This window comes from Cyclopterus lumpus, chromosome 12 (genome assembly GCF_009769545.1).
Source record: "Cyclopterus lumpus isolate fCycLum1 chromosome 12, fCycLum1.pri, whole genome shotgun sequence".
NCBI classification, from domain to species: Eukaryota; Metazoa; Chordata; class Actinopteri; order Perciformes; family Cyclopteridae; genus Cyclopterus; species Cyclopterus lumpus.
In genome coordinates, this window is record NC_046977.1 from 8,054,643 (window position 1) to 8,070,713 (window position 16,071).

Below are 16,071 nucleotides of genomic sequence, written 5' to 3' on the forward strand. Positions count from 1 at the left end.
ACTCTTCACTGAACTGAATTCACCCTGTCTACAGTGTACAGATTGGTCCATATTATGATCAGATCATATTTTAGTCACTCTGACCATGTATTTTCTGATTGTCTTTCAAAAAATCCTGGTCTCCTATGTATAATTCAATTTTTTTGGAAATGAATAAATTCATGAAAAAACTTAATCTAGCTATTTTAACCGCTTATAAATTAAATAAGGGGATCATATTAGTATGCAGTGCCATGTGAGTTACAACAAGGATGCAGTAATAGAAAACCCACTCCATTTCGGTCTTCTAATTAAACTTTTAATCATGTCTTTTTCATTCCCATTTGTATTTCATCCGCTCCAAACCTCAGCACTTTATCTACCTTGAGGCAAAAGTGTAACTGCACAACTTTGTTGGAAAATATATACAAGAAAATTCTATAAAACCTGTAACCAAACACTAACTGCTTTTTGAGCAAATCACTTTGGTGGAATTAGTTTTAGAACAGTCTGAGAGAGCATTCTGGTTTAAAATATCACATCAGGGAATTAAGATGTGGTCAAACTTCCTGGGGACACCTCACACTGACTCCCTGAAATAACAGAATTCTCAAAAAGAGAATATTTTATTTTTTTTCCCTCTCCTTCGAACCACTGCGGTCTGGTCTTTGTGAGCCGGCAGGACTGCGAGCCACAGATAACACAATGCGGATTAAAATGCTGTTATCTTCTCAAGGGAGCTATCAAAGCCTAATCAGTCCCCTTTTCTCCCACAGTTTTTCTTCGTGAAATGTTTTGGCAATGTAACGCTCCCTCGCCCTTCCCCTCTTTTTTGTTATCCTTATCCACCGACAATCATCAGAATTAGAGATGTCACTGGAACATTTTTTTAAATATTAGATGTCATGCACAACTTAGCACAGCTTTGATCTAGAAACAAACTGTGGAGGTTTCAGTAATACATTTCTGCACGTTTAGTGCCAAAGTGCATTCTCTATGACCAATTTTATTGGCAGCTAAACACTGTAAAAGAAGGCATCATAATACAGTATGTTATTAGGAGAGACTATTTGTTGGCATGCAAGAGGAAATCATTCTTTTTGGCCCAGTCTTCCTCTGTCACCTAACATAAATTATATTATAACCTTGCACACATTTATGTCTCTGAACATTATGTAATCAATCTGTTTTGCATTTCGAATTATCGGCTGTGTCAAAAGCATTTTGTGCATAAGTAGCAAAAGCCGTGAATGTAAACACACTCTTTTTATGGATTTTGTGATTTATTAGAACAATGACATTTTTTAAAAGAACTCTTTTTCTCTTTATTCTCTTGAATTAAATCGCAATGAAAGATCCACACTATTTAGCTTTACTACAATTGGGATTTAAATACACTTCTGTTCTCCCACATTAATTTGTTAGTTGTTTGTCCTCTCTCCAGGCTAAAGCTTAGTAACCCGATGATATTTTGTTTTGGCTTGATTCTCACTTTCTGCCTCCACTGGGACCTGCAAGTAAAAACAGCTTATTGACTTGTTAGAATAAAATGAAAGAGGATATTAGCGTGTGGTAGACACATTGTGTGAATTGCCATTGTTTACTTGAACTCTTAATAAACAGTAGGTTTCAGGTTGCAAGGAGAAAGTCGCCACCCCTTTTTTATTTTCTCATAACACCATAATTCCTTCCATCTGTTAGTATTCATCATTGATTATCTAATTAGAATCGGAGGTATTTCTGTAAAGCAAAACCGCAGGGGCCTTCAATGTAATGGGCAGAAATCATTGGTGTAATCTGATAGCCAATACAAATAAAGAAAACACACACTGGTAATGGAAGAAAAGAATGATTACATATTTTAACTGGGCCAAACCAAGGCCCTGCACAAGCCATTACCTTGTAAGGACCCAATCGCCTCCAATATGGCGTTCATAAATTAGCACCAAAACAAAAGCAAACTAATTTGCTCCTTTCAATCACCGGCACATGCTGTCTCTCTTTTCTATTTCTGCAGTTTCCTCAACAGAAGAGCCTATCTTTGAAGAGCCATGAGCCCATCTTGGAAGATTTATGAATATGTTAGAATAGCCTGAGCCAACAGTTTTCAAAGTGGTGAATTGAAAATAATTTAAACTGGCCCTGTAGGCAAGTCGTGCGGAGAGTGATGAATTAGATACTCATTGCTCGGTCGCTCGATGCCTGTCCCTCTTTTCAAGTGAAAGCGCTGCAAACATTAATGGGAAGACAAACAAACATACAAATCAATTAAGTTGTTTTTGATGACAGACTTGTTAAAAAAATAAATATTAGAAGACTAAAGTATATTAGTAAATGCAATGTCCTTGGTTACCAGATAATTATTTCCTGAAAAACACGGAGAGCAAATGTTGGTCGAGCATCACAGTAAACACACAGAGGCATTTTCATCATCTTCTCTTTTGCTCAGTTTATCTCTCCCTTAATCTCCATATTTGTCTATACACAGACACAGATCACAGTCTGGTCTTTACTATTCATCTTTTTTAATCTTCTTACCGAGAGAGATCAGGGTCAGCTTGTGCTATATCTCATGTCACAGCAGTGTTCGGAGGTATTGACCCAGCTCCTGGACATGCCCATGCACGGGCCAACCATTTCCTTGATGAAAGCATGCGTCCTTTTGCCCGGAGAAATGATAACACTGGATCATTTCCATCAAGATGGATAGCTGGACATATTTTTTCAATTCTCTCGAACATTTGGAAAACCCAGAACCTGATGAAATCTTCCCATGTTGACCTGGAGGTCAGCTTTCAATTGGAAGTGGTCAATCAAGAGTGAGTTTCTATTTGAGCCAGCGTAACCATAAATCCTCTCTTCCACTCACTCGTGCCAGCTCCAGGCTGCCATTTCAGCATTTCAGGTTTTCCACTCAGTCTTTTTTTTCTATCTCTGACAGACTCTGTTTCATAAATTGTTTGGGGGTTTCTTTACTTTTGTCCTTTTTTTTTCATTCAAAAGGGCCCTTGTAGTGTTCAACTTTTCTTTTTTTTAAAAAACGCTTTGTGTTGCACATTACTTTAATTGTTGTGACAAAAGAAGATGATTATGTTTAAAAAAAAAAAAAGAACAAATAGTATTTCCAGGTATTATGATGCCATTATTATCTCCGCCAGGTGTAAACCTGGGCAGCGCTTACGTGATTGTTTGGTTGTGTGTGACTGAGTCCGTTTGCCCGTGACTGAGTGTGTGTGCACCTCTGTGTTTGTCCTCGGCTAATCCCGCATTCTGCTGCAGCAAACTGCTCAATATTTCTGGTACCCATTTATGGCTGCATGTTCAAAGACCTCAAGTGTTTACTGCCTGCTTACTCCTCAAGCACCACTCTTAACCAGACCACGGCCAGTAGGGGGCGCTAGTAATCACATAGCTTGGCCCAGCCGCTACTCTGCAACCAGAGAAACAGTGTGGCGGAAACAGTTTGCACATTATAATTGTTTGGGACACAGCTAACGTGACTACCAGTACAAGCACTTTTGAGCACCTCTCTACGGCTACTTTGCAGTATTTTTATTTCAAATATTTTTGGAAGATATGTTTGGCTAACAGCTAACATCTAACAGAACTACCAGTGCACACGCAAAGTACCTCTCCGCCACTCAGCCGCTGCTAAGCGGGCAGACAGCTGGGTGAGTTTACCTTTGTGTTTTAGCACGATTCTATAACGTGTAATATATGAAGACTTTGAGCCCATTACTTGATGCTCAATGATTGTTTTTGAGTTTGAATAAAGTGACTTTGTTTCCATTCAATCTCCCAATACAGCAGTGGAAGTTGCAGACTCACCTGGCGGAGAGTTGCACTCTCCTGAGTGTAGTTTACTAGTTAGAAATCCATTCACCACTACTACAGTAGACTCACAAACTATAATACATTTGCATCATAATGGTTTCAGATTTCAGAGGTAGTTGAAATTATGATGTGTACCATACCTTTGAAAATGTTAAATATTCAAATAACATAATAAATAACCCACACAGGCGTTCACTTTCGGTTTACTGTACAACTGTTTCTGCAAAGTCGAGGGCAAATATGTGTCTCCCAATACAAATAGATTAACATTGCTGTATTTAGGGATGCTTGATGTAATTTCTGTGATGAATCTGGGCTTCTGATCTGAGACGTTTATACAGACCATTTTGACACTTTGAGGACAGTTGTATCTTTTATAGCAGAAATGGAAATGTCAAAGCTTGTCATACGTCTCTCTGCTCTCTCTCTCCGGGGTTCTTGTAAAACATGTGATTTTTGCAAGAGCCTGCAAAGAGTGTGTAGATGTGCTTAGACGTGTGTCTCTTTCTGTGTGTGTGTGCGTGCATTAGAAAGTGTGACACCAGTATATCTCACCAGCCGAGGCCCTACTGAGACTGCTGTGCGGGGACACACGGTAGCACATGACAGAACAGCTTGAACTGTGCAACTGTAGTGCAGAAGCAGCCAACAGTAACCACAAGACATATTTTGAAACACGGCTAATATTTTGAGTATTTTCTTGTTTCAAAACTAAATTACATTACGTACATAAATTGCAATAGTTTGAGGGCATACTTCCTCCGAATAAAAAAGAGAAAATACAAATTAGCATTTGCCGAACTTTGATCCCGCACACAGCCAAAGGAGAAGAAAAATCATCACTAGCTTATTTATACTCTGACTCAACTTGTGTGCCTGTGTCCAGTGGGCAACTAGCAATAACTCCGCACCATGGCTAGCTCGCCTACCTCTCCAGACTGCCTGCCCTTCTCAATCCAGCAATTTCTTCAATGTGCAATTTCAGCAATTCATTAATTTCAAGAGGCTGAAGCGGCAAGCACTAAATACCAAATCCATTTTTAAATGTAATTTATGCTTTTACAGTGATTACTGAACCTTCATCCGTGGTGCTTTTTGTGTTAACAATGCGAATAAGTGAGTTTATTCTAAGCTAACGTCATATAGAGGCATTGTGTGGAAAGCATTGTGTTATGCAATTATTTCTGTTCCACATAGATACAGCAGTATGTACCACATATGCATTCACAAGTGCTTGTATGTTAATATGTTCAGAAAATAGGATTTGACACTTCTCCGTTGTTTTGCTTTTTCAAATATATGCATGCCTAAATATGAATGCACCATAAAAACTCCACATACCTCAGTGGATCACTCAGGGATGAAAAAAAACTAACTAAAAGCATTCTTTGTTCAGCACTTTGGACATATTTGAGATGGAAATATTGATTAAATTGTCCTGAGCAATTATTCCCACACACAAATACTTACAGTAGGATTGTACAACAAAATCATCGACAGTCCTGTTTGAAAACACAGGCTGCTGCCTTCTAGTGTGCTGGGAACACTTATGGTAATCTACGATAATCTACTCAGCACAGACACAGCAACACATTATCCATTTGAATGCTAAGTACACCTCATTCAGAACTTTAAAAAATGCTAACATATTCTGAGCGCTGAAAATAGCTCCAGTGGAACGTGTTATCTCTGTCAGGCCCAACACACACACTGTCAGAGACCTCAAGCGCTTTATGTAAAGAAATGAAAAGTGGATAATAGCTGCTTTAGCTGCACCTTTACCTTATAGTTGTAGAAGAACAGCTCTCTTGTGAAATGGGCCAACACAGCAAATCATAAGGCTGTGTGCCCCTTCTGTTTTAAGCATCTAGGGATCAGCAGAGCAGACTGGGCAGACCTGGACTGAAGAGAAACAGGCAATCATCCAGTTCAGAGGTCTTTGCTTTTGTATCATGGCTGCAACGATAACCTCCAATGGTAATTTAATGCCGCCATTCAAGTAATGCACTTTATTGCACCACTGGATTAAGTAATGATTATTTTGCGAAATTGCAGCCACACAATGGTCAATTAATCTTTAATGAAACTGAAACTTATGAGGCGAAGCGTGGCATTGCAATAAGCAGGCAAATGCTTGCCAAGGCAGTTACAAGCCTCAGTTGTGGCCTACACTCCCCATCTATCACCATGTAAAAATAGAGCATTCTCGAAAGAGACACAATAAAAAGGAAAAGTCACAGTTGCAGCGTCTCCGTTTTTTAGCATTCATGGAATGTGTGAAGGCCTATATCCTCCAACGTACGTGAAGGAAATATATCAGCCTCTGATGTATGCAGTTAGATTAACTGCCATTTTGAGGTGCTATTTATTTAGAGCAAGTCAGGCATACTGGTTGCCTGGGAATTATGTGCACTGACAGAGCATGAAGTTGGAGGTTATCAAATGGCTGCATGGGAATTACAATATGCACCTATTCATTTCATCAGTAACTCTTTAATGATGGTAAGTGTAACCTTCTTGCTCCAAAATCCAGTGTTTTCCTCAACAATACCTGCATCAGAGCCACATACACTGGAGCTTTATTGCCCAATCATTCTCAATGTGCCCACATGCTACTGCACCAACACGGCAAAGCCAGGAAAGTCACAAGGATAAATGTTTTTCTCTGATTAGTTTCTCATTTCATTTTTGGCCCGAGGGCTCCAATTCTCTTACTCATTCCCCACTGCACTAACAAATGTTGATTGATTTGCTTTTATTGCATGACATCATTTCTACACTGCAGTGGGAGGACAAGACATCAAATTTCCAATACTTGAATACGTGCTCGGTGGGGAGAACGTAGAGGAGAGCAGGAGAGGTGAAGAAACAGGAATGAGGAGAGTGATTGAGTGAATGGGAGCCAAAGGATGATGGGGGACGAGTCAAGGGGCATGTGCATGAGTGTGGCGGGAGTAGGAGTGAGTGTAATGAAGTAAGACAGAAGAGATGTGTACAGAGACAGAGTACGAGGTGGAGAGAACGAGGCATGGAAGGAGGATGTACCAGAAACATCGACGGGAAAAGAAAGTGGAAAACAATAGATTGCGAGACTGATAGCGGTGTACTGAATGTCAGCATCCCAAACGATTCCCTCTGCAATCTGCTGGTACCAGCACAATAATATGAGAGGAAATGTGTGTGTGTGTGTGTGTGTGGGGTGGGGGGTTTAGGGTATGGGGTATGGTCCGACAGCAGTGGGAAAGAGGGAGGGCTGAAGCACTCGGCGTTATTGTGCACCCGGCCGCTGGCAGCAGCACTGTCAGTGAGCAGCGTTGATCCGTGAACTTGCCATCTGGATTCTCCCACAAATCACATTAAAGTTTCAAACCCAGGAATACATCAAGCTAAATGAATATTGGATCCAGGGGCCGCAGACAGACTTGATGGAGAAAAAGCCCCGTGCAACCCAACTCTTTTGTGGTCAGACATGATCCATCCATCCCTTTTTACGCCCTTCATCCCTCCCTCCTTCTGTTCTCTTCATCCCTGATGGGGAATCGACTGATATCCATAAACAGAGGTACACAAGCGCAGGTTGTTTAGAATAAAACGTAGTTGAAAGTGGGGTTTTTTTCAGTCCTTATTAGAACTGACATGATTGTATAACAATATATCCAAACACATCCAAACTGCAGCATGTGTTTGGATAATTAATGCAGCAATGCGTTTCAAAGGGTGTCACCATGACGATGAATCTGGAAGTTGTCCTAGATGTCAGACACAAAACTTGGCATCTATTAAGATCTTTATTTGCTTCAAAATCACACTCAGTTTTTATTCTTGCGTGTGTTGTGGGTGAAAATAAGGAACGTTAATTGCCACATGCATATGCAAAATAAGAAATACCATTCAACTCTATGACAATACCCCCAAAATGATTAATGTGTACAGTAAAACATTGTAGGCTTATTCTCCCTTTCATTTCAGCTAGATCATGTTGATTTTGCATAAATGGATTCCTATTTTCACCCAAAGGTGAAAATAAAACGTGTACGGAAAAAAATAATACAATCATTCATCATTCAATAACTTGTTATGTTCTGGTTCCTGGTTGCCTATTTTCTGCTGAAGCACAGTTTGTGCTCAAGTAAAACCTATTAAGAAAATATTGCCTCCCCATAATGCCGTATCCTACAAAAATCTATTTAGTTCTTTTCCAATCCAGTGGCTCGTGCAGCTTGGGGTTTATTTCTTGTGCCTGGACTGAAGAAAAAGGCTTCACTGTTAGCTAATCAAGCTTCAGTTCTTTGAGACACCCAAGATGAGAAAGGGATTGTCTTGGAGTCTAACAAATAGAAATACCACGTTCATGGTGAGAGTGAAGAGGTACTTTCAGCTTCAGCACTAAATTGCCCTCACGTTTATAAATTATTCTTCCATTCGCATATAATAAGCAGAATGCTGCAAAGTTGGATCTGTAAACCACAATCAAATACAAATGGTACACACTTATTGAATAGAGGAATGCATGTGATAGAAAAGTGAAATTCTGTGATTAAAAAAATCAACATAGTGCATGCAGGCATTGTTGAAAAAAATTGGTGTGTCAAGGAAAAGCATGAAAGCTTCACATTCCAGATTTTGCCCAAATGCTTCAACGATTTACAACACAAAGAAAATTGAACAAGGACTGTAACATTTTTGTATTTTTCTTGAATTGTACTTTGTCATTTTCTGTTTTTTTCCCATATTCTGTTTAATTTATGCACTCATTTATCTCGTTTCAGGTCTTCAGGTCATTTTCCCAGATTACCTGCAGGAGAAATTTGTCCAGTCAGCCCTAAGCTACATCATGTGCAATGGAGAGGGGGAGTACGTGTGCAGTAACAACCAGTGCATCTGTCAGTGTGCCGACGATTATCCCCAATGCAACTGTCCCATCACCGACATCCAGATCATGGAGAACACCCTGTTGGGGATGTCTGAGTCCTGGGTATCCTCTTATAAAGACTTTGAGAACTCTGGTAAGTTAGGAAAATATTGTATAAATGCATTTATGTTTTACTATTTTGCAAGGGAATACTTCCTGACACATTTAGCCATCTTACATCTTAAGAGTGTATTCATGGAAACACATACAGAGCTCAGGAAATTAAGGTAATCTCATAATCTCTCAATTTTCTTATTGCTCAAAGATCATTTAAAAACATATTTATTAGTTTGGCAGACTTAGTCCTTCCTTATTCACTACCAAATATACATGATAAATAGAAAACTATGTTTTTCTTGTAATGTTCACTGCAGAAAGTAGTGTGAAACTTTCATAATGCTATAGAATATAGGTTGTAGTTAATGGATGGGCAGACAATACAACTTTCTTTTTCTGATACCAAAGACCGGTGTTTGCTTCCTGTCTCCAACACATGGGATATCTTTTATTTCCTATTACCATCAGGGTGGTCTTTTTGTAACTGTAACCAAACGTTGTACATACAATAGCTGAGAAAACACTAATATGGGACTTACAAATTACACTATTTTTACTGTAATACACATGTGAACGTGAGGTTTATGCCCAATGGAAACAGCACAGAATAACTGTCTCTGACCGCAGAACAGCAGGTGCGATGATGCAGTTAGCTGTGTGTTTAGTTCTGTTGGCTGTTAGCTGATAGCCAAACACATTGTCCAACACAATAAAAGTGAGCAAGCTTTTTTCCCCACAGACATACAGTCTGTGATTTCCCCCACTGTGTCTCTGGCCCCAGAGTAGCAGCTGTGGGATCACTCGCGGCCCCTACCGGCCGGGGGCAAAATAAGAAGTCAGCAGGCTGTCAATATCAGTATAAAACAGGCAATACAAGTGTGAGTCACCGCTACCACAAGATGTCCTTGAACATGCAGACATAACTATTTTGCAGTTTGCTGCCGCATAATGCCAGATTAGCAGTGGGCAACACAGAGATGCAAAGTCACTCATTCATGGACGGATGGACGCACACATGCAAGCGCGCACACATGCAAGCCACACATGATACGCGGATATAATAATCACAATTTAGTTACTTTATTATTTGTTATTCATAAGGAATGAATGGCAACAAAATGACAACTTTTGAAAGTCATGGCATGTAATATTCTCACCCATACAAATGTCTCTGTTTTTATTGAATGCAAATGCAAGACCTAAAAGTGGACGCTAAAATATTGGACACACACAGATAGTTCCAAGCTGTTACCATGCAAGTCACCATGTTTATCTATTATTGAAATGATATAAAAGTGTCCCAATAAAACCTGCCAGCTACAGATAAATATATTTATGTACGATAGAAGAAAGTTAATGTGAGTCATGGAGGTCACTGAGTGCAGCAAGTCTGTGAAGAGGACAAGGAAAGTACACACAAACAGGGCACAGATATTTACATAAATGTATTACCGTCCCAGAAAACAAAATGCATTTCACACACTCAGCAAAAGAAGACATTAAGGAATCGATAACTTTGGCAGGGTGTGTAGCATTTGTAAAAAATTATCACTTTGTCTTTACACCAAAAAGGGATTAAACAGACATATTGTATAATGTACTGCATATAACCATAACAAGGAACAATTAGTGTTTAATAACAGTAAATGGAATATGATGATACATACAAAATTAACCTATTACCAAAGTAAAAAGGTAATCATAGGAGAAACCTTCTATACGCGTATTGCAATTATGTACAGCACCTCCTGTACAAAGACTTGTTTCTTCTTGGGAGAATCTTTTTTTACCCCTTCAGTTGCCTTTTAAAGGAAAGGAAAATAGGGTATTTGATTGATGACAAACGATATCACTATCCACGGCTCCGACAGATAATGTATTTTATACTATCAATATTGCTTCACTTGTGCATCTATCCAAAAAGTGATCCCGTCAGATAGACATGTACACATTTATTTATTACAAGTTTGGAAAAGCTAATACAAGAATATGCGCTAGTTTGGTTTCATACACCTTTCTGAGGTTCTACATGCAGAATTTTTTTGTTTTTACATCAAATAGATTTGTTATTAGATATCCTGGACCCAACAAAATGAGATGTAATGGCACCAGAGGTGAAGTGGGGTTACATTCTGAGAGCTGTAATCTCTAGATAAAGTGCTGGATGAGATAAGAGTCATTCGAGGGACTAGGACTCTTTGGAAGCTGTATCAAGGAAGAGATCCTTGATGGCTTTGAAGCCTGTGTAGAAGGACTTGGCAACTGTTGAACTGGCATGAAGGGATGACGAGATCATAATTTGGTGAGGAAATCAGTCAATTTTAAATATTGGATGCTGGAAACACCCAGCTTTTCTAGGAAAAAGGCGAGGTAGGTGCCTGACATCTGGGTGGGGGAATATGGCAAGTTCAAAAGAAGGGTGGAGAAGAAATCGTGTGTCTTTGAAGAAAATGGGGGGGAATGGAGCTCTGACATGTCTGGGAGGAGAGTGGAGGAAGTTCTGACATTTCTCGGATGTGCTTCAAAAAGAGCTCTCAACTATAATGCTGTTAAACTGTCTTGGAAAGGTCTGTAGGAGGTGACTGGCTTACTGAGCAGTTCTTGAATATGGGGATTTTTTCCTTTTAGATTTGAGTGTGGAGAAGCTTTTCGTTCTGTGTTTCTTTATTTCTCACAAAAATATTGTTCAGTACCGCAGATTTCTGCCATATCAAGGGCATTCGATTGTGTGTAGCTTTTTGACTGTTGACAATGCTAAGGAGACATTGTAGGCATTCAATTGTTAACTATATTATTTATAATCATGTGCTTACATTTATCTTCAGAAATAGTAATAAGCTACTCTGAGTCGAACTCAATATGTTGTTAATTAGCACACCAAATAAATGATTCACTGCCCTTGTGTATTTGCTGCTCGAGTCTGAGTAACAGCATCATGCCCCTTGTTGCTAAAAAATAAATACATTGGAGTTAGTGTTGAAAACAAGGGTCATGGAGCCGGGCTCACGCTTGTGTGGGGAGGAGAAAAGCAATATATATCAGAAGCAGTAGCAGGAACATAAGGGCAATAATCAACACTGGTGGACACAAATTTGTTTGGGCGGTGCTTTTTCGCGAAAGTGTGTGTGAACAGAGTAAAAGGGTGTTTACTGAACTGAGGGTTTCAATGCTCTGTAAATGCTCAAAACAGAAGCAATCCAAAAGTAAACCAAATACATCCAACCACATATGAAACAGATTGGTCAGAATTATGGGTGCTCATTGTCCACTGCCACCTTACCATCATTGTCCTCAACAGGGACAATTAATTGGATTTTCCTTAAAAAAAAAAAAAAGATGTATAGACTCGAACAAAAATCATCCCTTTCAATTATCACTTACAATCTTGCGTGCATTTTATCTTGTTTTTTTTTTCATTTCGCTGTGTTCAAGACGTTATTTGGGCGTCAATTTATAAAAACGTAGTGACGGGGTGCCAGATTGTAAGCACACATCTAAAAGTAGGTGACAAAATATCGTACACAGCACCAACAAATAAAATAAAATAATAATAATTCTATAAAAGTTCATTCTGAGCATGTTTGGTTTTGTGTCCTAAAAGGTCCTCATGTTTATGAATCCTCCATACAGTCGGCTGCTTACTGTTGCTATTTGTAATTCTACCCAGGATGCTAACTGGATTAGGGTTGAACAAATGAGTGTTTTGTAAAACTAAACCATAGGCCAACATTGTTAACATTCTTATCTATTTGTTTGAAAAACCACCGGTTGGTTCACTGATAGGATTCTTTGAATAAATATTTACAACCAAATGGAACAAATGGCAGAAATGTAAGCTCATGTTAGTCAGTGTAGTTTCCTGCTTCTTACCTGTGTACCGTATTTGCTTAAATGTTTGAAAAGGACAATATAACTATTTTAAAATATCCAACTCAGCACCTTGGAAGCATTCTAGTCCGAATGATTATTCCACTAATTCCTTTTTTTTCTCACTTTTTTGTTGCACCTTCATATTCTCTCTCCACTCATCTCTGTTTTGCAATCTGCTCTCTCACTCCACCCCTCTCTGTCATCCAGATGAGTTCAAGTCCTTCCTGAAGAGGCTGCCCTCCACTCACTTCCTGCCCATCAGCAGTGTGCATCTCCTGTGGGGCAGCGACTGGGACCTCCAGGCCCGCTACAGGCTCCTGCAGAGTTCCCTGGAGATCCAGCGGCTCAAGATCCAGCACACCGCCCGCAAGCTCTTTGGCCTCAGCATCCGTTGTCACCACAACCCCAACCACCAGATGCCTAGGGAGAGGTGGGTAGATATACGACCTCCACATCATAGTGGAAATGAGATGTGGATTTAATCAGCAACATGCAGCAACGGTGCTGTTTGGCGGTGATATTTTTGGATATCTGCTTTTCCAAGTGCAAGGAAAGCAACGGGATGTGAAAATTTAATGACATCTTTCACGTAAATGTCTCATTTGAGATGATGTAGAGTTTTTTTTTGTTGGATTGTTTCTTCTTGAAGCATGCACAGTAAGGATGTCATCCATTATACATTTCAACTTATGGCTCTGTTGTTTCTGTCCATCAAGCCAACTTAGTGCTGAGGTTTGCACATGCCCAAAGCACTTTTGCTCACTCTTGTATTTCACATTGCAGTCTGAAAAGAAATGTAGCTGTGGGAGTTTTCTCGATAGGTCATTGCACACATCTGTCACCACCTACTGCAGTTGCAGCTAACAGCAAGAGCCTTGCTGCAGATGTGCCATGGTGTGAGCATTCCCCGAGATGCTAGGAATGTCCCCCTCCGCCATAGCAAATATAGAAAAAAACTATGGAAAATATGCTCCCAGGTGCCACATGAAACATCCTGAAAACTGTTCCATGTAGAGAATGTCGCTATACAAATGGAAACAGAATCCGTTAAATATTTATTAAAGTGGTCTGAAAATGAGCGGTTGTCAACTGTCACTGACAGAAAAGGCACTGTATGTGTGTGTGTGTGTGTGTGTGTGTGTGCGTGGATGTGTGTGAGCGTGTGTGTGCATGCGTGTGTGTGTGTGTGTGTGTGTGTGTAAGAGTGTGAGTGTGAGAGTTGGCAAAGGTTTGTTGTGAAGTGTTATCAAAGAGACCCAGGATATGCGCCTCCTCTTCCATGGCGTATGCATCAAGGGTGCCTGATGGCACTGGAAACAAGAGCAGCGTGTTTATTTGCTTGCTTGGGTGAGACAGGTGTGCATCAGATGGAGGACTTATTTGTTTTCATTACGTCTCTTTGTGTGTGTGTGCTTTGCATATATGCAAGTACATATACTGATGTGGTCTTTAGCTCACCCAGGGGTTCTAAACACTGTTATGCTTTAATTTTAGTATTAACTGTTGGACAAAAAACATATTTTGTTTTCAACCCATCCATTCCTTATATTGTCTAATGTTAACATCTAATGAAAACTATGTTAAACGGCCATATGCATGTGTCTAGTCAGTATAGTGCCGATAAGGGCAACTTAAGGAAAGTGCCCCTATCTCCAACAGGGACTCCAACCTTCTCCTCTCCTCTGGGCAGCTTATAACAGCTGATCAGGGGATGAGGTAATTGATGTAAAGCTGAATGCCCATAAACCATCAGCCCAAGTGGTTTCAAGGTGTGTGCCAACCACCTCAGGGAGGCCTTCCAGCACATACTCCACCTGTCAGTAAAGCTGCAGAGGGTGCTGATGATGATGTGAAAAACATCCTGCCTGGCCCCAGTGGCCAAGAATGGGCACACCAGGACTCGAAATGACAGCAGGCCAGCTCCTTTGCAAGGGACCGTTTAGATTCCCTCCAGATCCTACATAAGGCCCACAATGGGGAGGATGATAGTGTCAACCACCTGTTACTCTGCATACTTGGACAGGTACTGTAAGAACCATGTTCAATGATATCTCCTGTGGTTTTAACGCCAGTCAGGGTCCTCTGCTGGAGAATTTCCCCGAGCTATGCATGTGGATCACTTGGAACACAGATCACCCCACCCATTAGGGATGTCAGTTTGGTTAATAATGAATAAATAAAGCAAAATTACATGAATTACAAAGCTGAATGTCACTTGTATTTCATGTAATTTTGCTCAATGACCTTTAGAGAGCATTTCAAAACACTAATTAGAGGTGCTGGAATTTAATTGTTTTGTGTCATAAATGTCTTGCCGTTTATTTTATTTTCTGTTGGCTTTGCTGAAGTTTATTGCCATATTTTGATCAGGTCACAAGGGTGTACCGATTCATCGGCCACTCAACGCTATTGGCTGATATTATTGTGAAATAGTTTGATCTGTGGTTTTTAAAAAGAACCATTATATGACCATCAGAATTTTAACATTTTAACATTTTAAATATTTGTATATTTGTCAAGATTTTTCTCATTTGTCCTCTTTTTTGCATGCTCTTTGTTAGGTTAAGGCATAAGGAGTGAGATTGGTTAGAGTTAGTGTCAATTAAGTGTCAGTTAAGCCAATCGGAGGCAGAGTAGGGTGGATCAGAGGAGTAAAGCCTATACAAGTACTCATAGTAACCAGGATAAGAGAGATGGTGGAGTACTATTACTGGTTTGTGAAATCATCCCCCAGATGTATTAACACTAATAAGAAAACTGGACTGCATACTGATATGCAAGACAAAGAGAGGACATACAAACGTGATACCTTCTTAGAAGGCTGTGGCTGAAGCCATTTGTAAAGGGCTGAAAAGGTAAGAAACATATTCTTTGTGATGCTTTGTTGTCTTGGCAACCTAGCTACTAAAGATTGTTCATTCATGGAGATGACCTTCGTACTATAGCTGCTCAGTAAATCATGTTTATCATAAATGTTAATGTGAATGAATACTGTATATTCATAGATAAGTTAAAAATAGAGGTATTCATTATCCAATAAGGTATTGACTGACAATACAACGCAGTAGAGTGATGCATTCGTAATGAACCAGCTCCTAGTTTCATTTTATTTCATAATTCTTACATGCTGCCTCAAAGCATTCATAGTGTTCTACTCCTAGAATGCTTTTAGTTTGATTAAATTATGGATGCAAAGTAAGGGCAAGTTACTTATTATTAATTGCAATTATTATAATGTCAAATTCATATAAACTTCAACCTATCCAAAAAAGATTTTAAGTTTTAAATCATGCTGCCCCTTCACCATTGCATATTGCAAAAGGTCAGTCAATAAACACATTTATATCAGCTAATGAAAGACAGACATCAGATGCGTTGTTACCTGGCCATAATTACAATTGCATATCACCAACTTATAA

The 16,071-nt window shown here is 39.6% G+C and overlaps 1 protein-coding gene across 1 annotated transcript in view; it reads left to right on the top strand.

Moving 5' to 3' along the window:
• Positions 1-16,071, top strand: part of brinp1 (bone morphogenetic protein/retinoic acid inducible neural-specific 1) — a 98,545-nt gene that overhangs the window by 75,338 nt on the left and 7,136 nt on the right. Inside the window, exons 6-7 of the mRNA XM_034547076.1 lie at positions 8,583-8,819; positions 12,860-13,082. Of these exons, the coding sequence (XP_034402967.1) occupies positions 8,583-8,819; positions 12,860-13,082 (460 nt within the window). The remainder of the gene's footprint in view (positions 1-8,582; positions 8,820-12,859; positions 13,083-16,071) is intronic.